The sequence below is a fragment of the Eretmochelys imbricata genome, chromosome 10, assembly GCF_965152235.1.
Source record: "Eretmochelys imbricata isolate rEreImb1 chromosome 10, rEreImb1.hap1, whole genome shotgun sequence".
Classification (NCBI taxonomy): Eukaryota; Metazoa; Chordata; order Testudines; family Cheloniidae; genus Eretmochelys; species Eretmochelys imbricata.
In genome coordinates, this window is record NC_135581.1 from 15,577,112 (window position 1) to 15,602,931 (window position 25,820).

The 25,820-nt window shown below is 36.8% G+C and overlaps 1 protein-coding gene across 2 annotated transcripts in view; it reads right to left on the reverse strand.

The window, feature by feature from the left end:
* Positions 1 to 191: 191 nt before the first annotated feature.
* LMTK2 (lemur tyrosine kinase 2) overlaps positions 192 to 25,820 on the reverse strand; it is an 89,669-nt gene continuing 64,040 nt past the window's right edge. For both annotated transcript variants that reach the window (XM_077828079.1, XM_077828078.1), the window contains exons 8-14: positions 18,948 to 19,032; positions 14,732 to 14,853; positions 12,889 to 13,038; positions 9,535 to 12,550; positions 7,793 to 7,928; positions 6,361 to 6,609; positions 192 to 4,536 (exon numbers count right to left, since the gene is read on the reverse strand). In XM_077828079.1, the coding sequence (XP_077684205.1) occupies positions 4,508 to 4,536; positions 6,361 to 6,609; positions 7,793 to 7,928; positions 9,535 to 12,550; positions 12,889 to 13,038; positions 14,732 to 14,853; positions 18,948 to 19,032 (3,787 nt within the window). In that variant the 3' untranslated portion in view covers positions 192 to 4,507. The remainder of the gene's footprint in view (positions 4,537 to 6,360; positions 6,610 to 7,792; positions 7,929 to 9,534; positions 12,551 to 12,888; positions 13,039 to 14,731; positions 14,854 to 18,947; positions 19,033 to 25,820) is intronic.

Genomic DNA, 25,820 nt, shown 5'->3' on the forward strand with positions numbered 1-25,820 from the left:
GTGTTGTGCTGTGTAGGTTGAAGTGTCTGGGGCTTCAGACACCTGGGGTAGAATAGATGCTGCCCAGTTCCTCGTTTATGAGCACATTGATTTCACTCCCACAAGTAGTCCCACTGACTTCACTGAAATGAGGAGCTGAACAAGTACCAGAACTGAGTTGGGCTAAGAATAAACAAACACAGACATGAAGGTTATAAATATATAACTGTATTTTATTTTTGAATATTAAATAGTGTTTTTAAATTACAAGCAATTTATTGAATCACACTATGCATGGTAATCAATATACAGTAGAAATATTACAATTTAAAAATGTACACAATTGCAAGACAATTTGACCTGAAATTCCATTAACTATGATGTATTGCCAAAAACTTCATACCTGTATTAAATTACAATAGGAAAACCTCATACCTATGATTTTGTTACATAGCTTCTCATTTACAAATTGAATTAAACATTGTATATATACACACATCAGTACCATTTATCATTAAGTTACACCTATGACTGTGCAAGTTCAAACAATTTAATAAAACTAATAATTTTAAGTCATATTCAAGTTTATCTGAAAAACAGGCTGCTGGTATCACAAATACTTATTTTCAATATATTTATATGGTCTTGTACTCTCTCTAGATTTTTTCATATCAAAGACTTGATCCAAAACTAATTAATATTTAAGGATATTTTTGTATGACTTAAAGCTGAAGAAGTTTTGTACACCCCATTCTTATTTTAAGGCTATTTCTTATAAGGCTAATATACTTTGATTCCACCTTTCGCTAAATCCAACAAATAGCCATGTCACTAACACCTGACTTACCACTGAAATTTTAGCATAGTGCTTAATAGTTAAAAAACAAAAAAAACCCAACACAAGTATTTCCCTACCAACCAGCCCCTCATGAAAAAAGATTCAATACTACATATAAACGTATTACTTAAAATACTGATAAAAGAAAGAGGCTTGAATGGCTTTCATTAGTGCATCACCAAGGATATGAAAAAAGTGTTTAATCTGTTTGTTTCCATGGAAACGGCAGCATACATGTACAACATATAGCTGAAGGTTAGGGACTCGGGAAGGTACAGGTGTTTCAAATAAAAAAATTTACTTTCTTCTCACTTCATTGGCCTCTCTGTGTGACCGAGTCACATTTTCTCACCAAGAAATTTTTTAAATCACGTTAGCTTCCATTTTAGACTGTAGATAAGTATCTTACAAAAAAGATCGCAAGTAGCCAAATTAAGATAATGCCTTTTAGCATTTAAATAAATAATCAAGACTTTCTATTAGAGAAGAAACTAAAATGGAATCAACCCACATAATAAACCATTGAAAAAAAACCAGATAAGTATTTCTAAAACTGAAACCATTTGGATAACTAGTGCAAGAGATTACAGAATTTAATGTATGGCCCATTTGACAAATCACCTCAACGTGATTACATTTCAGCTACTCCACAAATTTGCCTTCCTTTCATAATTCATTGTTGGAATGTGGTTTACCACTTGAACACGGTAGTAGTTTGTAATAAAATTTAACGATACATATTTCTAAAAAACTGATTATAATTTTAATCTAGTGAATTGGATTAATGAAATTAGTATCCACTGAGATTAAGGAAGTGTGGCAATTCACAGATATAACAATGATTTTTCTTTGTAATATGGCTAAAGAAACACTTTGTATATCATCCCACACACACAATTCCCATTTTGAACAAAAAATGTCTGTTTGGCAATTCATTATCAAACAGTCCATTTGGACACAGGAGTAAACTTTCATTATTATGTAAGGTTTTAAGACATGGTACTCTTACTAAAGAGAATGGGAGTCACAAATGACAAACACCCTATCAACTGAGGAAAATCCTGATGTGTTGAATGCAAGGTTAAATACTGCTCAGCTGCACAAGATCTGTTCCATAATCTAAATTCCTGAAGTTACAACAGGAACAAAAGTGAAGCTGCATCTCAATATTCCAATCAAACTATATTAGCTTTTATTTAACCTTAGAAACTATGTTCAAAATCAAGAGATTCAGAATTAAGGCTGAAACTCCTTCTCTAACCCTGTGACACTTTAGGTGTTTCAGCACATATGGGGTAGACAATTCCATACATTCTTTGGAGACTCAGCATATGGAGTTTCATTCTTAATTTTGGATTTCCCTGCTTTTTTATTTATGGTAATATAAAAGTGTTACAGAAAAATACGAAGACTGATGAGACACCTTAATCTGGTGTGTGTTTAAGGAATTTTTAAAAGTCTGTATTACAGAACTAATAGGATGTTTAGTGTGCCACAGCCTATCATTTATATTTTAATATGTATAAAGAGCATACCACGTAAAAGCTCCTTTAAACCCATTACAGTATATACTGTAAGTGTATATTTAGAACTGGCTTTGCATTTAAAGATATGTTGAAAAATTCTATGAAAAGTTGTTGCTCTGCATGGGCAACAGCAAATTTCTATGATGTTACTCACACTGAAGTACAAGTCTCCCTGTGACTCTCAGGTTCCCTCTGGACCTGAGCTCCTCAGTAGGACAACTCAGAATCTCAGCAATTCCTTTTATTTCTAGAACTAATCTCTTTCCCTTGAGGGGTATGAAAGCCATTCTAGCTGTAAGGGCCAAATAACTCTTTAAAATAAATATATATATATATATTCTACTTTTTTTGTACTCCTGTCACTTAAAATCAATGCCCTGTTTTAAACCAAACTGTGTATAAAATAAAATTGCAACATCAAACAGAGCTTAACAGCTGAAAATATGTATTCTTTATGCTGCAGATGATTACAATTCTTAGCTTTTCTGTACCTAGACCTATTCAGCAGAAAAACTAGTCCTATACTAAAGCAGAGTAAACAATATTTATGCCACTAAGATGCAGTATGCTGTACAGCCAGATAGCAGTGTTGACCACAAAGCTCTAAATGCCAGCATTTTTCAGCTTTTTCCAATCTGGCCCCACATTTGCGGCTGCATAATGCATTTCACAGGCAAAGGAATTATTGCCCAACTGTATTTAGTGAGACAGCGAGGAAACTTGTTAGACAACTTATTTAAAGGATTAATTAAAACTAGCTGGATTTGTAATGGAGACATAAAACTACGTTCACTTCACTTGGACAGCTTAATGGCAAGCTTTACTATCTTACATCTTTGGGTCAGTGCACATTTCAATCAGCACCATGGAGCCCTGGTGATGTCTTAATACAGGCCTGGTCAGTTCTCTGGGTGACAAAGTATGAATGTCAATTTTCTACTGATTTAGAAGCAGGACTATTTGCATGTTTAAATCCCCAGTTGTTAATCCTAATACTCAATAGTTTTTGCAGTAATTGAGATAGAAGGATCTTTCTGAATGGGAAGGAGGCATGGAAGGCCCAAATCCATAGTCAAAAAAAAATAATTTGGGATTCAGAATTCATAGGATGAACAAGTGAGCAGCCAGGCCTGATGGGTCAATTTTTATTAAAATTAATCTTTTTACAAGATAACTTGCATTGAAACTGGGTTTCAGGGCCAACATATATCTCCCTCCCTCCAAAAGTAGAAAGTTTTAATGGAATGCAGAAAGGCCATCAAATATGACTAGATAGGAAGGTGCTACTATATGATCACTTTCAAGAGTGAAAATAAGATATTCACTTAATCCAAAATGGATCCCAAAGATACTTCAGACATCCCTCCCCAAATTTCCTATGAAATACAGGCACTCTCACAATTTGTAGTAGCTACCACTTTAAATGGTACTGCATGTAAGATTCCAGCAATTCTAACATAACACTCAGAAATTATGTTTGTTTTACAAGTGCAGTGCATAGCAAAGACTATAACAGTACAAAATGAACTGGTTAACTGGGCCAATTCTATTTGTCTTAATTTTCTTGAAAAAAAATTAAGATTTTGATTCTATACAATGTTGGGGAACATGGGAAGAAAAATCTATAGTGCAATTGCAGTAAGCAAAGTAATATGTAGTAAGTGATATCTTTCAGAATAAATATGGCTCACTATTGATCAACTATCATTCATACAGTTTCAACAACACAGCCACCTGTTGCACAGGACAATTCTACACAATTCTACAACAGGTAGTATGTTCAATAGATAACGAACTACATGGAAAAATATAAAAAGAATATGATACAATCCCATACATAAACCAGAATGTAGTGTAACTGCTTTACATGTTTCTTACAAATAATTATCTGAATACTTCAAGTACTTGAAAACAGCGGCAGAATCATTCAATGAAAAGCAAATTGCATTGATTTAAAAACAATACATTACAAAGTTAAATACACATTCAAATTAATGTCCTGATTTAACATTGCTTTCAGTGTTTGTTTTAAGTCTTAGTATTTCTTGATTACCTGTATTTCACTCCAGCAGATCCACATAAGTTTTAGACAGAGTTTATCAGACATTAGTCCAGAGTAGGTATGTACCACATGTATAATTCCAGTGAGGAAACTTTAACTCATCTAATCTTTTTCTCCATCTTCACTGCTTCCTATTAGGAGAGGAAAAATCAGAAGACATAGGTAAGATACTTGCACATTTTCTTTATTATTTAAAAATATACTAAGGATTTTCTGTATAAGCCTTCCCTAAATTCTTTGTTAGACTTTTCCTAGAACATGACATTCTGGTTCACTTTCTAAAGTACTAGTTAAAATTTCCTTTTTTTTAAACTTTCAGCTACTCTAAAGTTAAACATGTGGCACACGCATACATAGGCACATCTGCTTAAATCACACAGTTCAATGTCACTGTTTAGGTCACATGAGAAAGTGATGTATGATCTCTAAAACATCTCTTATCAATAGATTACTAAGCAGCAAATATAATACAATGCAAATAAAACTAATAGTGATTCATTTTTTATAAAAACTGAGAACCAGGGAACATCAGTGGCTAATATTTATTTTTAATCTCTTGATAAAATATTGTATTTATAATGATACTTTGAAATTATTTTTGAGTTTGTCCCTATTCTTATTTTATCGTTTTTTTCTGAGGCATTTTGGTACTAAAATATACAGAGGAACACTTTAGCAGAGCCAGGAATATAAAGGAAACTGCTCAGTACAGAAATAGCATCACTACCTTAACATTACTGTATATGGGTCTACTGCTAAACCCTCCTTTAAGAAGGAAATTCCCTACCTACAACAGATCAAGTTCTAAAAAGATGTTGCAATCCCTAGCAGAGTCTCAGGGACATACCTCCTACAAGAAACTAGATTATAAAACAAATGTAGGTACTACAATAGTCTAATACTGCTCTTAAAGGTCCTTAACTAGTGAAATAAAAACAAAAATTAAATTATGGCCAGTGATGGGGCCATCATAGAACGATTCTCAAATACTTTAGAAGCTATAATTTTTTCCCTCTTTATGGGGGAGCATGGTTCCTTCCAAAGCTCCACAGAGTGGCTGCCAAGGTAGAAATCTTATTGTTTTTCCTAGAAGGGATAACGTAGTTCTCTGCTTTAGGAACAAACCCAGAATTTTGGCAGTGTATGTGCACAGGTTTTTCTGGAGAACATTTAGCAACAAAAACACAATTATTTTGATCTAAAATGTTTTGAGCCCAGTATGAGAACTATTAATAAATTACTCGTTTAATCAGGAAAATCATTTAAGATCTTATTAGCAAGGAAAAAATTATTTGGATTTACCAAGACAGTAAACACACAAATACAGGCCCCAACACCAAGATTTATATTCAATTCACTGGTTTCAGAGTAACAGCCGTGTTAGTCTGTTTTCGCAAAAAGAAAAGGAGTACTTGTGGCACCTTAGAGACTAACCAATTTATCTGAGCATAAGCTTTCGTGAGCTACAGCTCACTTCACTGGATGCATACTGTGGAAAATTGGGTGGGGAGAAAACCTGGATTTGTGCTGGAAATGGCCCACCTTGATTATCATACACATTGTAAGGAGAGTGATCACTTTAGATAAGCTATTACCAGCAGGAGAGTAGGGTGGGGGGAGAGAAAACCTTTTGTAGTGATAAACACCCATTTTTTCATGGTTTGTGTATATAAAAACATCTTCTGTATTTTCCACAGTATGCATCTGATGAAGTGAGCTGTAGCTCACGAAAACTTATGCTCAAATAAATTGGTTAGTCTCTAAGGTGCCACAAGTACTCCTTTTCTTTTATTCAATTCACTGACAGTATTTGCATTATTTACAGCTCTGCATTCTATTTTAATATAACACTTGTTCAACAAGCTATTAAGAACAGGCCTTACTTAAAAGCCAAAATATTACAGAAGTCATCAAAATATACACGGTTTACTTGAAAGAAACCTAAATCTACTTACCTCCTTGCTCAATATCTGAATCTGTAACATGTGTAAGAGAAAAACTTGCAATGTTTGCAGGAGAGATCGAGAACCTGGAATAAGGTGATGAATGTGACCAGTTTTGTTCAAGACTCCGGGAAGGTGGAGGTGGAGAAAAGTACTTTGAAGTCTGAAGAGGCGGCTTAGAACTAATGAGGTTATTTGCTGACTTAGCTATAAAAGAGGGTTCTGAAGAAGAGAAATCATCATCCCATTCAAAACCTCCACCTACAATAAACAATCAGAATTAATAAAGATATACATAATTTCAGGTAGTGTAAAATAATCAGTTTAAAAAGCAAGCAGTGAAAAATTATACTGGATTTGAAGAGTACAACTTGGTATATCACATTCCCGCTCCATAAAAACAACTGCTTATCAGAAAATACAATTTAATTTAAAAGTGCTGTATCTTAGGGAATCATTGGGGCTACAAATGAATGCTGAAGGAAATCTGACATTACTAGCTTTCTGATGGTAGAATGTACAGGTCACAGAATAAGGGGCCTTAAAAATCCCAATATTTTCTACCCTTTCAATTCCAATCGGATGTTAGTGGCTGTTACTGAGAATTGCTATCGGAAAATATTGCTTGCTAACTAAGAGAAGTTAGGGGAACTTGTTTGCAAAGAAATAAACATTAAATTGCTAACTAATGGCTTTGAGATATATACCAATATTATTGTGGAAAATTAAATGGAATGGGGTGCAAGGTAGGAATTCTGATTTTTAAAGATTATTCTTTATTAAAAATCTTTAATTATGTTATGTTCTCTATGATAAATCATGTGGACCTATTCAGAAGTTTCCAAAATTAAGTTTTTTGATATCTCCAGGTCTCTATCTTAGTGAAGCTTAAGAAGCTACAGACTCCCATACGATCATCATGAAAAGTTTGTTTCCATGGTCAAGAGGAGCTACAACGGCCCAGTGGAAATATTACTTAAGAAAGTTTTATTTTCTCCTCTTGCTTCATTAGGCCATTGAAGCTCCTCTGGTATGGCAGGAGGAACTCCCTTCAAACAGCTTCTCTGGCTTCACCAGGAGAGGGAGCCACAGTGAAGACAAATTTTCAATTTTTAAGGAAGCATGAAGAAGTTTTACAAATTTACAAGGAAAGAACAGTGGGAAAGTTAAAACCATAAATGTCGTCCAGTTTATTAAGCAGTTACAACAGGTCACCAGGAACAGAAATACTCTGCAGGGCCAGTAAAATCTTCCAGGCCCTAGTATGTGTCAGAGGAAAATGTCTGAGCCCTGCTAAAGAGTATCTTATAAAATTGAGAAACTGAAGACAGTGTTGTATGGCATATTTATGAAGATTATATTCCATAAAAACACATTTAAATTGCTACCAAAGAACCCAGAACTAGGTTTTGTTTAAAATTAGAATTTTGTTAACCAGAAGTACCTTCTTCATCAGTAGAGCTTTCTGAATTTGTAAATCTGTTCAAGTAACTGAGACCTGAAGAGAGGACAGGAGTGCTAGCAGAGCCTTGGTTATTTGATTCTGTTGCACGGTTTCCCAGCTCTTTGGTTGGTGTTTCCTAAGAGAACCCCAAAAAAATTTAGTTCAATTCCATTACTGTACATGTGATTATATATATATATATATATATATATATATATACACACACACACACACACACACACTCAGATGTCAGCAGTTCCAAAATCATGTTATTTCCCAAACCCACTTAGACTGTACAGTCACTCTTCAACCAAGAACACAGCCAAAATTCCATTTATATTTTATATATGTATTTGAATTGAAATATTATACATTGTAATCCATAGTAAAGTTGCACGGATGAACACTACAATGTGTGCCAGAAGTGTGAATTTTTAAACTCCCCCCACTGTCCTCTACTTAGAGAGGGTCCTTTAAAAAAAAAAAAAGAAGCATATTGCAATGAAGTGTAAGACTTTTAGACTGACCATTGTCCTCTTCTTTGCATGAAACAATTTAGTTAACTATTTTTCATTTTCAAAATCCATCTTTCAGTTCCACCCGCCACCATTACAGTTCTATCCTTTAATAATACTTCAGGGTGAGGAAGTAAATTAGAAGTTTAGTATGGTATATGAAAAAGCTACTAACATGTAATCAGTTAGTGAAACCAAGAAATAAGAGACCAAATATTGGTAGAGATATCGTTCTAAGGTAGCAGATGTTTTTCCTCTAACAAAAGGATTGCTATTTTTTTATGGCAGAGGCCACAGAGCAAAAGAAAGAGTCACCTCTATTTTTTTTTACTCCAATATGCAATAGCCCTTTTAATATTTTTTATCCACTTCTTCACAAGCAACATTTCCAAGGCTTGACAGTAGGTCTCTATTCATTTAAAATTACCATGCTAGTCTGGGTTGCTATAAGCTTTAAAAAACACAGCTTGTTATTGTATGAAGTGAATAAGGAAACAAATGTAACCTTGGATTTTATTAAGTAGATCAAGCATTTATATTTTATTTGCACTGGATTAACTTGAAGAATCACATGTATCAGATGAAGAAAAAGAAGAAAATAATACTGGAATTCAAATACTGAACTACTCTACTGTTTTAGTTTAGGCTCATTAGATACATGTATATCCACCCTGGATAGGTGAAATGCAGGGAAAGAGTTAGTCTGAAATAGTAAATGAAGATACTTGGACTGGAAGTATATTTGAATTCAAATACTTAAACCAGTTAAATATAAAAATGGCAATATTTCTACCAACAGTATAAGAACAGTCCTGACCTATAAAATATTTGTGATATATATTAAAAAATAGCCCAGACAAATGAAGTGCTTGTAAAAGGTGTCAAAATGACAGTCTTGAAGACCATATTCTTCTAGCCAGCACAGGTGTGGTTATTCAAGTTCTTTCATACTCTCCATGTAAAGCAAACTACATTTCACTTTATAAATACTAACTTGCACCAATACACTGCACTGAACCTTGGAATTTCAAAAGGTCCTTTTCTAATGTGGATACATGTTTATTAGTTTTTAATGAGATGAGTGGATAAGTTTGTAAAGACTTAACAATAATGAAGTCTGCTGGTATATCATCTTGAATCTGGGCTTTAAAATTTTGATCATGTCCTTTTTTAAAAAAAGGATCTAAATTATAGAATCAATGCTTAGTAAGTAAGAGGTCAAGATACCTGATCAAACAGATAGACTGTGACATCATCGAAGAATGTTACTGCCTTTTTCTCATTTTTCCAATACTCAGAGGGCATGTCATGTTTAAGAGATTTTGGAAGTTTCAGCAGGCTTCTCAGATGCTTTCCATCATCTTTATCAGAAAGTATCACAGGCACTTGATGCACAGTTTCATCTTCACTGTCAGAGCTAAGACTACACATACGGAAAGTTCTCATATCATCCTCAGAATCATCACTGTTTTCATCTTCTTCATCTGCATCATCTCCATCCTCTGATGAATCAAGCCTTCCAGAAACATCAAGTTTACCAAGGTATTTTCCTTCAATATCTGGCTCTTTCAGTTTAGGTCCTTCAGTGTGGCACAAGGATTTTTCAATATCAGTTGAACCTGAAGGACTCTGTATGTTATGAATAGACTGTAAGTCTCCGCATGCAAGAAATTCTGAAGTATTAGTGCCAACACAAGAGACATTTCTGCGAGATTCCTCACATAGTTTAATTTCACCCCTATAGTTCTGTTCGGAATTCACTGCAAATATCGGAGTTTCTTTATTCCATTTGTCAGGACACACCTGCATCATTACATCTGTTTTCTGTGTCCCCAACTTGTCATTTAATTCTAACTGTGTGTCTAAATTACTGGGGTCCTGGTAATCCTCTATTTGACTGTGCTTTGACTGTATATCTCCAAAATAATAATAATCTTCAGTTTTATTCTCTATGCTGGAAGAGGTACTACAAATATCTACTGTTGGTTCTGCTGATTTGTTTACAATCTCTTCTGTTTTTTTGTCTGGCTCAGAATCATTATCAGAAAAATAAGCAGAGTCCCTGTAAGAGTTCTGATTTCCATTAGCAAAATTCTGTGTGGTTATTTCAAAGTTACTATTGCTATGTATTGAATCTGAGCAAGCTGTTTCTGCAGAAACAATGATTACTGGATTGGCTGACAAATCACTAGCATTCCTATCACCAACACCACATAATGCAGTGTCTGTGTTAGACGTATCATCAACAGTAAGATGTGAAGACCATTCTGGAGACTCCAGATTTTCAGTTTCATAGCCACTATCAGCAGGTTTATCAGGTGGCAAAAGTTTCTGCGGACTTTGGGCCCCTAAAGACTCTAATACCTCATTCACATCTAATGAATCCATGGAGTCTGGTGTTTTTATGGATTGTTCTGTAGTCTGTGAGGGAGATGATGAACTATCTTCCAACAGATTATCTTGACTTGCACAGTCTGATGAAATGCCAGATATTAAAGTCACTTCTTTAGGAGTGTCACTATATTTTTGAAGATGACTGAAAGTTTCATTGTTGTTTTCCAGTAAACCCCCATCATCCTGTTCTAAGACAGAAGACTTGTTCTGCAAATCATAGTTCATAGATTCCTTATTAGTATTTCCTTTCTCTACACCAAGGTTTCTCCCAAAAGTAATTTCATCATAATTAACAAGTGTTTCATTTTTTATTTGTCCCTCAGACTCTTCAATTTCAAGTGTGACGCCATAACATGAATCGTTTCCAGAACTTTGATTTTTGGCATTACTGGATAGTATTTCAATGGCGGCATCTTCAATGCCTTGTTCCTTTCCTTGACAGAGACTATCATTAATACTGTGAGATGAGTTTTTATCCACTCCAACATATGAAAATTTATCACCACCTTTCAGTATGGGGAGGTTCTGATATTTATATTGTGACTTCTCATCTGTTACAAGTGAAGAAACAGAAGGCACCTGCATTTCTGCAAGCGACTGAAGCAGAACACTCACATCTTCATCTGCGGGCACATGGACATGATCTTCTTTGTTCCCAGTTTTAAAATCATCATGCAATAAAGAAAAGTCTGGTGTATTTTTAGCCAGTTTTAGCTCAATGTCCAGAGAGTTCCTAGTTGATGTTTCTGATATATTTTTAAAATCTGTTTTTGCTGATTTTGGCCTGATATCATCACTGCTATCTTTGTTAGTCAATATCCCCTTTAATAAATTCTTCTCTTGAAGAAACAGAAAGTTATCAGAGAGTTCTTCTACAGATAGCACGCTAAAATCAGACTCTCTCATATTTTCATATAAGGAAACAGCCTCATTTGCAGAAACATGACTAGAACTCTCCTTATAAGGATAACTGACTGCTTTTGATACCTCTACACTTGAATTTAAAACTGTTGGCTTAAATTCTACATGAATATCATTTAGTTCAGTTAAGTCAAATATATTTCTGTTATTTGTCAATTCCTCTGCTCTGTCAATATCACTAAATATATTCTGGAAAGGGCTTTCAGGACCATTAGTGACATGCAAAGCCTCATCTTTAGGATCTCTGTTATAGTGGAAAAACTCCCCATCTGTGCTGGATTCTTCAGCATCAACATCCTTGGGAACCATGAAGAGAGAATTTTTGTCTTGTACAACTTCTTGATGATCAACTTCTGTTGTTAGTACAGCTGACTGATTATCAAAATTCATGCGATTGCCCCTGTCTTTTTCTTCTAACTGGATATAGTAATCACTTCCAAGAGAAAGTTTGTGAGCATCAAAAACAGGAAGCACCCCAGGTACATTAAGTGAAGCTTCCTGACCACTTTCATCCTGTGCTCCAGACCGTTGCTCTGAAAGTGACCTTTCAAAAACCTCAACTGGAAAGAAAATGTTTGTATATGCCATTGCTTCATCAGAATTCACCTGACCGCATTCATCAAAATGATCATGTTTAGCTGCCTCCCAGATATATTCAAAGCTGAGTCCATGACTTGTTTCAGTTACAGTGAGGACTTCTTCCATTTCCTGGCCAAGTCTATCTCCTGTGAAATGATCTAGGATTGGAAATGCAGAGTTATTTGATTCTCTATTGGAAGTGTTTGGCTTAAGAGCATTCCACTGCTGTTCAAAATCTATCTCAGAGTCCCTTTGGCTTTGCATGCGGAGATATGTTAAAAGTCTGTGTACTTCCTCTGCTGTTGGTCTCTTATCCGGAGGTAGCCAGCAGAACTGTAGAACTTCATACCTGTGAAGAAGAAAATTTTCAACAGTTACAATATACAAAAATAACTGCATTCCCTTTTCATTCACTGCATGGACAGGCTACACGTTTCAGTTCATTACTTTACATCAAGCAATTAAACTCAAGAGGTTTCCTTTTTTATTACTATACTTTGCTAAAATGCTTTCCTTATCTGTTGCAATTCCTTTTGCTTGTTAGCTAGGATCACTTTTCCAGAAATATATGAATATGCAGCTCTTCTGACTTATTTTTGATAGTATAAAAATTACAATGTTTGAGAAACCTCTAACAGTTCAGAGTTTGTTTGTTTTTAAATAGAAAGAGTCTAAAAAGAAAATTACCATCTATCAGAATATGGCTGTTCCAGATGTGGCTTAGAGAGTTTAACGAGTTTCTCTTTTATGACCTGGATTAGAACTTCTCTGTCAGAAAAGTGTGAATAAGGCTGAGCAGCATTATCAAAGAGTTCCCATAATGTTATACCCAGTGACCTGAAAAAGAGAAGTGACAGTTTTCTATTAAACAATTTTTTATTATTTGTACTGACGTACTATATAGTGGCCCTCTTGTGCTAGATGTGATATACACATGCCCATAAAAGATTAAAATAAAAGCAGGTTTGTTTTGTTTTAAATGATGCACATCAGAGCATCAAGACAATGCTACAGATGCCAGCTTTTGGCAAACCCTCCTCTATTCAAACAGCATAAAACAGGTGTGTATATATGACAGCTCCAATTCAGCCTTTTGTTAACTCAACAAAAATCAAAATCCTTAGCCTATGGAACATAAGAGCCTTAAGGGATTCTACTATAAGAATTATTTTTTATTTAGTTTCTGTCCCGGTAAGGGTCAGCCTATCCCACTGCGTTGCATTGAACAAATTTGTTTTTAAGTGTAGCATTTCTTGCTCAGCTATGTAAAATAAATGTTATAAACAAAGTCACAATGAGTTATGGCAGGAACACATACAGCAACACCTTAACCCTCATCCTATCTAAAATGTCTATTCAGAGCAATTTATCCCTTAAAATATAAGGAACTATCACCCTGGCCAACCTGCCCTCTTATCCCAATCTCTGAAAAACAAAACACAAAAAAACAACAACCCAGAAACTTTAAAATACCAATAATATTAAGATCTGATATTTATCTATTGAAAAAAAAAAAACACACAACCCTGGAGTATCTACCGTGTATGATGCATAGAATAGCCACCAGAGTTTCACTTGGAATGCTTAAAGTTTAACTGCATGAGCTCATAATAGCACAATGTCTTATCTGCGGATCTGGCATGTAAGATGAACAGATGTTACAAACTGAGACTTAGAGCCACTACTGTCACAGGCCACCTGCTTTCTGACTAGTGCAACAAACAGGAAATCAACTTATTCTACTATTCAATGCATTTTATTCTACTGTCTAGGTACAATAGGAAATTAGGATTTTGGGTAAAATCTTGAAGAGCACTTAAGTGACTCAGGAGCCAAAGTCCTTTTTTCAAAGTAATTTAGAAGCCTAAATATCACTGAAAGAAATGAGACTTTGAAGATAGAACTTAGGTGATTTTGAAAATTTTACCCATAGCCTAGATTCTTTGCAGACCTTGCTTATTAACCGATGGCAACAACCAATGCAAATGGGAGTAAATGAATGTATTTAACTTACTTCTCTGAGATGAATGGTATATTGTGGAGCACAAATGTTAAAGCTCTACTGTAGTGAATTGTGCCAAGGCCACATGTGACCCAGGAATGATATTTTGGCCTCCACTATCAAAACGGTCTCCATCATCAACGACTGTTACCTTAATGGTCAAATAATTTGCTGTTTCACTTCTTAACTGCTGGCAAGTGTTTGCCTTGTATACAGCAAGTATTTCTTTTACAACTGAAATGTAAAAACCTATTCTGCTAAACATATTCCCATAATTTTATTTTGATGTTATAACCACTTAACAGCAAATTGAGAGCATTAAATACAATTTCAAGCCAATAGAGATTAATTTGAAAAATTCCTACAAAATGAATGATAGCAGAATATTAAATCCAGTACATCAAGCCAACAGTCAGTCGATTCAGTCCACTCCTTACAATGAAAATACATTGATTAATAATTGTGTATTTTATACTGAAAAATGTATGAACTCCAATTCTTTCAAATATTTAAAAGTCTACTACATACCATATGTTACTATACTTGGTTTGCTCTGCTGCTAACAATCTATCTTGAAAGCTTGTTACTAGCTCAGGTGCAATCCATCGAAGAGGAATAAATTTCTTCTTATCTGTCTCAACATAATCCTCCTAGTGATGGCAAAAAGAAAACCAAAATAAAAGCTAATCCAAGGTTTATGCTTTCTAGGGGCTTCAAGGTTTGTTTTTTAATTTATCTCCCTGATTTCTCTCATTAAGAGAGGTTTGTAGCCACTTCCTTTCTTCTCAATATTTTCTTTCAGCAGAATGGCAAGTAAATATTCTCTGAAGGTCCTTAAACCTTTCTATAAAATGATTACACATAGAATAAGTGATCTAAGCATCCTTCTCACCATAAAAAATTAAGGTAATTTTCTATGCAGCATAGAGGTCCCTATTGAAAAAGAATATCTTCCACAAGTGTATAACAAAGTTCAATCAATTTTTATTAAGAGAACAGTTCTCAACATATTAAAAACATTTAGAAATGGTTTGGTAGCTAAAATACTTGGAAAATCGGTTAAGTAAGAAAATGGATTTCAACTGACATTCCCTTCTCCCTCCACTATCCAATTTGTTGAGTATTATAGTTTGAATTAATATTAAATATTATGAACACTTACATTTCAAACAATATTTTAAAAAAATTGATCAACAATGTGTTTTACCTTGACTTTAAACTTTAATGCATATCTTCTTTAATAAAATTTTAACTTCTACATCATCCCCTGCATTCTTTTATTTTAGGACTCTTGTAGGGCAGGGCATACAAGCCTGAATGGTAAGTTGAAGTTTAAGAACACAAGAATGGCCATGCTGGGTAAGACATATGGTCCACCTAGCCCAGTATTGTCTTTCAACAGTTAGTGCCAGATGCTTCAGGAGAAGTGAACAGAACTGAACAATTTATCGAAAGATCCATCCCGTCGTCCAGTCCCAGCTTCTGGCAGTCAGAGGTTTAGAGACAGACACCCACAGCATGGGGTTGTATCCCTCACTATCTTGGCTAATAGCCATGGATGGACCTATCCTGTATGAAATTTATCTAATTGTTTTTAGAAACCAGTTATACTTTTGGCCTTCAAAACATCCCTTGGCAACGAGTTCCACAGGTTGACTGCACATTGTGTGAAGAAGTACTTATATTTGTTTTAAACCAGCTGCCTACTAGTTTTATTGGGTGACCCCTGGTTTGTGAGTTAGAAAGGTAGACAACACCTCCCTTGTTCACTTTCTCCACAGCACTCATGATTAAGGCTAAGATTTTGTCACAGATATTTTTAGTAAAAAAGTCAGGGACAGGTGACGAGCAAAACCAGAAAAATTCATGGAAGCTGTGACTGGTCTGTGACTTTTACTAAAAATATCTGGAACAAAATGGTTATCTGCAGATCCCCACACTGCCTGAAGCGGGGCAGCTGTGCAGGGGCTAGAAGCCACCGGCACCGCATCTGGGGGCTATGGGGTACCCCTGCCACCTGCAGCTCCATGGATCCCCCACTGCTCATGGGGGTAGGGAGCTGTGGGGTGCCCCTGGCTCCCGTGTCAGCTGGGAGCTATGGGGTACCCCCACCACTCAGTTTGGGGACCTGCCACCCCCGGCTGCCCGGGGATTCCTCCGCCACCCACAAGCTGCAGGGAACTCCACTGCAAGTGGCGGCTGGGAGCTCTGGGGGCCTCCAGAGGCGGTGGGGTACCCCACAGCTCCTGGCCCCGGCAGGCAACCCTGCAGCTCCCCACCACTGCAATCATGGATTCTGTGACTTCCGCGACCTCCGTGACTAAATCGTAGTCTTACTCATGATTTATAGACCTCCATCATCTCACCCCCTCAATCAGCTCTTTTCCACGCTGAACAATCCCAGTTTTTTAATCTCTCCTCATATGGAAGCTATTCCATACCCCTAACCATTGTTGTTGCTAGTCTCTGCATCTTTTCTAATTTTAATAAGTCTTTTTTTGAGATGGGGTGATCAGAACTACATGTAGTATTCAAAGTGTGGGTGTACCACAGTTTTATATAGTGGTGTTATGACATTTTCTGTCTTATTATCTATTCCTTTTCTAATGGGTCCTAACATTGTTTATTTTACAGCTTATTTGACTAGCACTTCACATTAAGCAAATGTTTTCAGAGAACTATCAATGACGACTCCAAGATCTCTTTCTTGAGTGGTAACAGTCAAGTTAGAACACACCATTTTATATGTATCATTGGGATTATTTTTTCCAATGTGCATTACTTTCCACTTATCAACACTGAATTTCATCTGTCACTTTGTTGCCAAGTCAGCCAGTTTTGTGAGATCCCTTTGTGACTCTTCACTGGCAGGCAGGCAGGCCTTAAACTACCTTGAGTAATTTAGTATCACCTGCAAACTTTGCCACCTCATTGTTTACCCCTTTGTCCAGATCATTTGAATATGTTGAACAGCCATGGATCTGTACAGGGACCAATGGACTCCGCTATTTACCACTTTCCAGTGTGACAACTGACCATTTATTCCTACCCTTTGTTTCCTATCATTTAACCAGTTACTGATTCATGAGAGGACCTTCCCTCTTATCCCATGACTGCTTACTTTGCTTAAGAGCCTTTTGTGTTGGACCTAGTCAAAAGTTTTCTGAAAGTCCAAGTAAACTATATCCACTGGATCACCCTTGACCCACTCAAAGAATTCTAATAGATTGGTGAGGCATGATTTCCCTATATACAAAAGCCATGTTGACTCTTCCCCAATATATCGTGTTCATCTGTGTGTCTGATAATTCTGTTCTTTACTATAATTTCAAACAATTTACTTGGTACTGAAGTCAGGCCTCTAATTGCAAAGATCATGTCAGGAGCCTTATTTAAAAATTAGTGCTACATTAGCTTTCCTCCAGTTATCTGATACAGAGGCTGATTTAAGCGACAGGTTACATACCACAGTTGTTAGTTCTGCAATTTCATATCAGAGTTCTGAAGGAACTCTTGGGTGAAAACCATTTGGCCCTGGTGACTTATTGCTGTTTAATTTATCACTTTTTTCCAAAGCCTCCTCTACTGACACCTCAATCTGGGACAGTTCCTCAGATTTCTCACCTAAAAAGAATGGTTTAGGGATAGGAAACTTCCTCTGCAGTGAAGACCAATGCAAAGAATTCATTTAGCTTTTCTGCAATTGCCATGTCTTTCCTGAGTGCTCCTTAGTATCTAAGTCACCAAGCAACCCCCACTGATTGTTTGGCAGTCTTCCTGCTTCTTATGTACTTAAATTTTTTTGCTGTTAGTTCATGTGTCTTTTGCTGGTTGCTTTTCACATTCTTTTTTGGCCTGCCTATCTACACATTTACCAGACCTCCAAATTTTTAAAGGATGTGTTTTTGCCTCTAACCACCTGTTTTACGATGCATTTTAGCCATGGGGGCTTTTTTTTTGGTCCTCTTACTGTTTTTTTTTTCTTTTTAATTGGGCTATACATTTAGTCTGAGTCTCTATTATGGTGTTTTAAATAGTTTTCATGCAGTTTGCAGGCATTTCACTCATGATTGCTCCTTTTAGTTATATTTAACTAGCGTCCTCATTTGTGTGTAGTTCCCCTTGAAGTTAAATGTTTCTTTGATCTTTCCCCCCCTTCTATGATGTTACATTTGATTACATTATGCTCATTATTACCAAGTGGTTCACCTATATTTACCTTTGTACCAGATCCTGTGCTCCACTTAGGACTAAATTAAGAATTGTCTCTCTCCTTGTGGGTTCCAAGACTAACTGCTCTAAGAAGCAGTCATTAACGGTGTCTAGAAATTTTATCTCTGCATCCTGTCCTGTGGTGATACGTACCCTGTCAATATGGGGTTAGCTGAAATCCCCCATTGTTACTAGGTTTTTTGGTTTTGTAGCCTCATCTCCCTGTGCATTTCACAATCACAGTTTAGTCATGTTAAGAACTCTTGATCCACTCGTCAGTTCTCCAATAAGCGATGTTATTGTATTAATATTCAGTTACGTTTTATACATCCTTTACTTATATGAAAGCCAACGATCTAATTTGTAAAGTAACTGATCAAAATCATAGCTCCATAAAAGCAGTCATCCCATAAAATACTGGTTTGTAATCTTAATGTGTTTCGTCCAAATATATTTGATACATTTTAATTTTAAGTTGCTCTGAATCTCTTTAAAATTGATTTAGACAAAGAAAACAGATAGATTGACTTACCTTGTATCTACTGAATCCTATTCCATAATCTCCTACTTTTACATTTAAATCAGATGTAAGAAAGCAATTCCTTAAGGCTAAATCACTGGAAAACAAAGAGTACAGTAATGACAAAAAAAACAAGACAAAAGGATATTCAATACACATTCGAGAGAAAAATCAATAATTTGGAGAATGTAATGAAATTAAATTTAGCATCAGACTACACCAGAGCTTAAAGACCAATTATGATGTTAAATGCACAAAAATCTATAGAAAATGCAATCACAAAAAGTAATTAAGTATATTTATATGCCCTTTTTCAGGACTGTTCTTGTTTACATTTTCAATGCATTTCAGAAGCCACACAAGCCAACAAAAGATTACATTATGTTGCACTGGAACAGTGGAGATCATTTATGGTTCTGTCAGTCATTTTTCTAGAGGTGTAAGTTTAACAACTGATGTACTAAGAAGCTATCCATCTCTCTATATAAAGAGTAAGTATTAATAAATTTATTGACCAGATATACTTCTATGGTACATGGAGCTAAAAATGACCCTTATGCCAGCCCACCTCACTATACCTCCCAGAGCATTCACCAAAGGAAAGGCAGATGATGATATCCCCCAGTGAAAGTAATGCTAGTGCCTGCTAAGGACTGCTCCCAGTGGAGGAGGCTGCAGAGGGGATACTCTCAATCAGCGCATTCTATAATCTGTCACTGACCAGACACTAGCCCACTATGTACACAGGGGAGGTTGTGGTTGAATTGTGCTGCCACAACCTGAATTTGTCATCATGCCCTGTGCATGAAGTTAAGGTATTAGAAGTCTGAGCAATCCTGAGGTGAACTTATTTTCTTGTTTCTGTAATTTAAAAAGATGAATATTTTGCCATCAATGTTTGTTTGCCATCAAGAAATTTTAAAGCTATTTTAACCCCTGCCCCCCCTACAAAAAAAGTAAAATCTACCAACCACATGGCTACTTTGAAGGTTCCCACTGCTACTGGTTGAAAAAAAAATCTATTCAATCATAGATGTGGGTCATGTTTATTATCACACAAAGATAGTCATTTCCGAGCATGCTGTTAAACGAAAGCCCTTCACAACATATTTTAGGTATCAGAATTATCTGAACAATTTGAGTGTGACAAATCTAGAGACAAAACACAATACCATTTAAATCTCAGAATATTAGAAAGTGACAGCACACTGTGCCAAACTAAAAATAAATGCCAGGATTTCCAATAATGAATAATCAGTGTGGTTAAATAATCTACCATAATCTAATAGTATGATAACTTTCTACCATGCTGTGCTGAAAATGACGGCACTGCACCTTTAAGCGGGGTGGAGGGGTGGGAGAGGGCAGGGAATTTGGCTGGCGGAATGAAAGGAGCAGTGCTTTAAGGCTGGGGTAGGGGAAGAGAGTCTAACTGCTGCAAAAGGGGCGACACGGACATCCCCTGGAATCTGGATGGGCAGAAGAGTTTAAAAGGGGCAGCCCATGCAGTGAAGCCCCCTTTTACATGGAGCAGGCTAAGGCAGCACCCATGCTCCATCCCCTTTAGGTGCTGAAGTACCAGGTTTGGTCTAGACTTGCTGTGGGCATTGCAGTAGCTGCCTCTTTTTAGAGGGGCTGGGAAGGAATTTTCCCCTTACCACTAGACTGGCCTAGGTGGATTTGGGGTTTTTTCACCCTCCCCACAGCACGTTTGGGAAGGGCTTTGTTGACATGTGGCATGAAAGGAGTTAGGCGATATGTCACAACTCATTATATAAGTGGGACAGATGTTCAGTGCAGGTACTCCATAGGGAAGGTGTACAGTGACTGGAGAAATGGCTTGATAAAGGACTTGTCATAAAAATAAAGGGAAGGGTAACCACCTTTCTATATACAGTGCTATAAAATCCCTCCTGGGCAGAGGCAGAACCCTTTCACCTGTAAAGGGTTAAGGAGCTAAGATTACCTTGCTGGCACCTGACCAAAATGACCAATGAGGAGACAAGATACTTTCAAAGCTGGAGGAGGTGGAGAGGGCAACAAAGGGTCTGTCTGTCTGTGTGATGCTTTTGCCGGGAACAGATGAGGAATGCAGCCTTACAATGGTTAGTTAGTAAGTAATCTAGCTAGAAATGCATTAGATTTCCTTTTGTTTAATGGCTGGTAAAATAATCTGTGCTGAATGGAATGTATATTCCTGTTTTTGTGTCTTTTTGTAACTTAAGGTTTTGCCTAGAGGGATTCTCTATGTTTTGAATCTAATTACCCTGTAAGGTATTTACCATCCTGATTTTACAGAGTTGATTCTTTTACCTTTTCTTTAATTAAAATTCTTCTTTTAAGAACCTGATTGATTTTTCATTGTTCTTAAGATCCAAGGATTTGGGTCTGTGTTCACCTGTACAAATTGGTGAGGATTTTTATCAAGCCTTCTCCAGGAAAGGGGGTGTAGGGCTTGGGGGGATATTTTGGGGGAAGACATCTCCAAGTGGGCTCTTTCCCTGTTCTTTGTTTAAGACGCTTCGTGGTGGTAGCATACGGTTCAAGGACAAGGCAAAGTTTGTACCTTGGGGAAGTTTTTAACCTAAGCCTATAAAAATAAGCTTAGGGGGTCTTTCATGCAGGTCCCCACATCTGTATCCTAAAGTTCAGAGTGGGGAAGGAACTTTGACAGGACTTTAAGAGGTGGTGTTGATTAAAGGATTGGAACTGAGGAGAAGGGGCGGTTGGGGCACCTATGATTGGTACAGCAGGGAGCCAACTCCCTTTTCTTATAGCCCACCTTAACCCTTCTGTGAAGGGAGTGGATGGTAAGGTCCCAGCAATGAATTGGCTGGGGCACCTGGATGGAAAAAGAAGTGGGGTGGAGGGCGTCTGGTAGAACCCTCCCCCTCGGGGAAGTTATTGAATGAACATGGTGTTATCCACGCTGCACACTTTTATCCGCCGGATAGTCCCAGAAATCTAATAGTAAAGTTACGGCCCGATTAAAAACCATATCAAATGTCTCCTGTCCTCCTTTCAGTACAGCCAGACAATAAAAAAGTAATGAACTTTATTGAGCATTATAAACAAAGTTCAAAATGCAGCAAATTACTACCCCCTTGTGGTCCACTGTAATTATGCATGCTCTTAAAAAAATGCTCACAAAGCTGGTTGTGATAATGTATGTTCAATCATTTTATGCCACTGACAAGAAGCTGTGCATCATATGAGTTCTCAGTTCTTCTACCCTATCTAAAAGAACCCTCTTACTTGACACACCTAGCATTTCATTTCTGCCATGGTTAACAGTTCCTGTCAAAACGGAAGATACAAGTAATTTAGGTTTTAGATACTAGATTTAAGCATTTGAAATGGTTTTCAATAGCACAAATTTGTTATACAAATAATAAGGAACTAATCCATGTTCTGCATAATGATTAAGTTGCACTTGAATTCCTGTTAATATAAATACACTATAAACTGAATTTAAATATCCATAAAAAGGCAATTTATCAAAGCAAAGAGGAAAAATGTAGGAGATGCACAGAAGTTGTCTCACAAGAAACAAACCCAAAAGCTTAGAGAAACACCAACACTACTCATATCCAGTTTCCATTATAAATTCGTCACAGGTACACACGATCAGTAAGGTAGCTATAGCTGCTCCAGCTAATGATAGTAAGTCAGTAGTGGTTATAGAAAAAGACTCCACATAAAAATATTAGAACTTCATTTTTCACCTTTAAGCTGGGGGAACTTGTTCCTCTTTGACAATATCTTTTGCAAATGTCATCACTTGACAGACAACTTGGCAATGCATTTTAAGCATTTATATTTACACCCATAAGACAAGAAATTCCCACCTAATTTCAGGCAACTATAGCTGGAAAAAAAAACCTGGAAGAGAATATGAATACAATACAATTCTAGCTGCTTGAATTTACCACTAACAACAAAATCACTGATGCTGGAGCTTTACCACATACTCTGACAGCATCAGGATAGTGTTGCCAGAAATAAACATTTGCAATGACAGTCTTCCAGGTCCACAGGCAGTTATCTACCAAACTTAGCTACATTTTGAAAAAAAAAATATATTGTTCATTTAATAATTGCAAAACCATTGTTTCTTGCATTACAGCACCATCACTCATATTGTCAGTTAAGACTGGTGGTACTATTATAAATCATTATTCAAAACTGTTAGATTCAGATTAAAATAAAAGCTTTCTACTTGTCATGGAATCTTAGAGGATGTAACAGCCATCACCTACTCATCCTCAGTTGAGGACTCAAGTTTTTATATTCCATCCCCTGCTCTAAAACAAAACCTTTCTTATCCACTACTTTCCTTGGCTTAGGGAAGGGATGCATTTTGGAGCTCATCAATACTATCCCTAACCTGCTGGAGGAACTGTAGCAGTGATATGGTACTCCCAGTTCCAAGGACAGAAATACTGAGCCCAGAAGTCATATGTAATTCTCCTGCAACTTCATACAGTGGGTCAAGTCAGTTGCCCCCATTGCTGAAGCATCTAAGACACATCACCATCAAATTGGGATGAGATGCATGCCTTTGCTTCAATCTTCCGAACAGATACTCAACACACTAGTAACAACAAGCAGCAATGAACACAAGCTAGAACTGAGAAAGAACAGGTTAAGTATAGATAAGTTATATGTATTCAAGTCAGCAGGGCATGATGAAAGTCATCCTAGGATAGTGAATGCACTAGCGGAAGCAATCTCAGAACTGCTAGCAAGAACTCATGGAGGATAGGTGAAGGTCCCAGCATACTGGAGAAAGGCAAACATAGTACCTATCTTTAAAAAGGGGAACAAGGAGGACTGAAGGAATTAGAGTCCAGTCAGCCTAATTTTGATACCTGGAAAGATACTGGAACATACCATTAAACAATCAATTTGTATGCACATAGGGTATAATAGGGTTATAAGGAATAGCCAGCATGGATTTGTAAAGAATAAATCATGCCAAACCAACCTATTTCCTTCTTTGACAGGGTTACTGGGTTAATGGAGAGTGGAAGCTGTGAGGTGATATATCTTGATTTTAGTAAGACTTTTGTCAGTCCTGCAGGAGATTCTTATAAGCAAACTAGTGAAATATGGTCTAGATGAAATTGGTTGGTGATGGTCTACAAGGTGGGTGTACCAGTGGTTGAAAGACCATATTGAACAGTTAACAGTTCACTGTCAAACTGGGAAGACATTTCTAGTGGGGTCCCGCAGGGGTCTGTCATTATTCAATGTTTTCATTAATGACTTACATAATGGATAATATTTGTGGATGACACTAAGCTGGGAAAAGTCACAAACTCTTTGGAGAGCAGAATTAGAATTCAAAACACCATGACAAATTGGAAAATTAGTCTGAAATCAATAAGATGAAATTCAGTAAAGACACGTGCAAAGTACTACACTTAGGAAGGCAAAGATCAAATGCATAAAATACAAAATGGGGAATAACTAACTAGGCAGTAGCATTGCTGAAAAGAATCTGGGGGTTATAGTGGATCATAAATTGAATATGAGCTAAGAAGATGCAGTTGTGAAAAAAAACTAATATTCTGGGGTGTTTTAACCCGAGTGTCATATGTAAGACATGGGACATAATTATTCCCTTTACTCAGCTGGAGTAGTGTGTTCAATTCTGGGCACCACACTTCAGGAAAGATACGCACAAATTAGAGGGTGCAGAAGAGAGCAACAAAAACGATACAAGGTTTAGAAAACCTGACCTATGCAGAAAAGTTAAACGAGGCATGCTTAGTCTTGAGGAAAGAAGACTGAGGAGGCATCTGACAACAGTCTTTAAATATGTTAAGGATCGTGAATAATTGTTTTCCACGGTTACTGAAGGTAGGACAAGAAATGATCTGCTCAAACTGCAAAAAGGGAGATTTAAGTTTGCTTATAATTAGGAAGTTTTCCCTAATATCTTAGTTAAATACTGCAATAGGTTGCCAAGGGAGACTGTGGAATCCCTGCCCATGGGCGTCTTTAAGAACAGGTTAGCCACAGTGCAGGGGGGATGGGATATATGAGGTCTTGAGCTCCCTTCCAGCCCTACATTTCCAAGTCTTTATAATATAATGCATCATATTATCTGTCTCAAGCTAACTAGTTGCATTGTTGCAGTATAAGGATTGTGGCATTGGGCAATATCCCTGTAAGGTTTTCTCCGACTGCAGTAACCCAAAATTCTAATTCTCTATTGTCTTTGCCTATCAAGGCACTTGCCAACATAATTCTACTCTTATATTTTCTCCTTTTTTAGTATTTTTGCACTATCTGAGAAAGAGTACACCCCTTTAAAACTGGTGCATGGTGGGAAACACTTCCAAGATATGGAACTGTTACCAGAGGACTCTCAGGCTACCTCTATACCATGAGCTAGGGGTGTACTTGTGTACACAAACTTGTGCTAGCTCTCAGCCAGCTAACTCAAGTATAAATAGTAGCATAGTCCCAGTAGCACAGGAAGCGGCAGCAGAAGCCTGGCTGAGCCATGTCAAGTACATACCTACCACTTTCAAATATGTTTGTGTGTCATGATTCAGCTGTGACTCTGCTGCCACCACCCAGGCTATTTATACTTGTGCTAGCTTGACGAGCACTAGAGTGAGTATGTGAAAACAAGCTGGGGAAACAACACTTCTAGCATATAGTTAGACACAGCCTCAGTCTGACAGAAGCTGCAACAGAGGAAGTATTTAGAAGTGAAGGAACCCAGCTGGAAGAACCAAACTCTGTTAAATACAGTCTGATTAGCTTCTGACATTCTCCTCTCACTGCGTTTTATAGCGTTTGCTTTATTATAAAATTGGTTTGAGTATTTTGCAAGCATCTTGAGGCCATGCATCATATATTAAAAGCTCC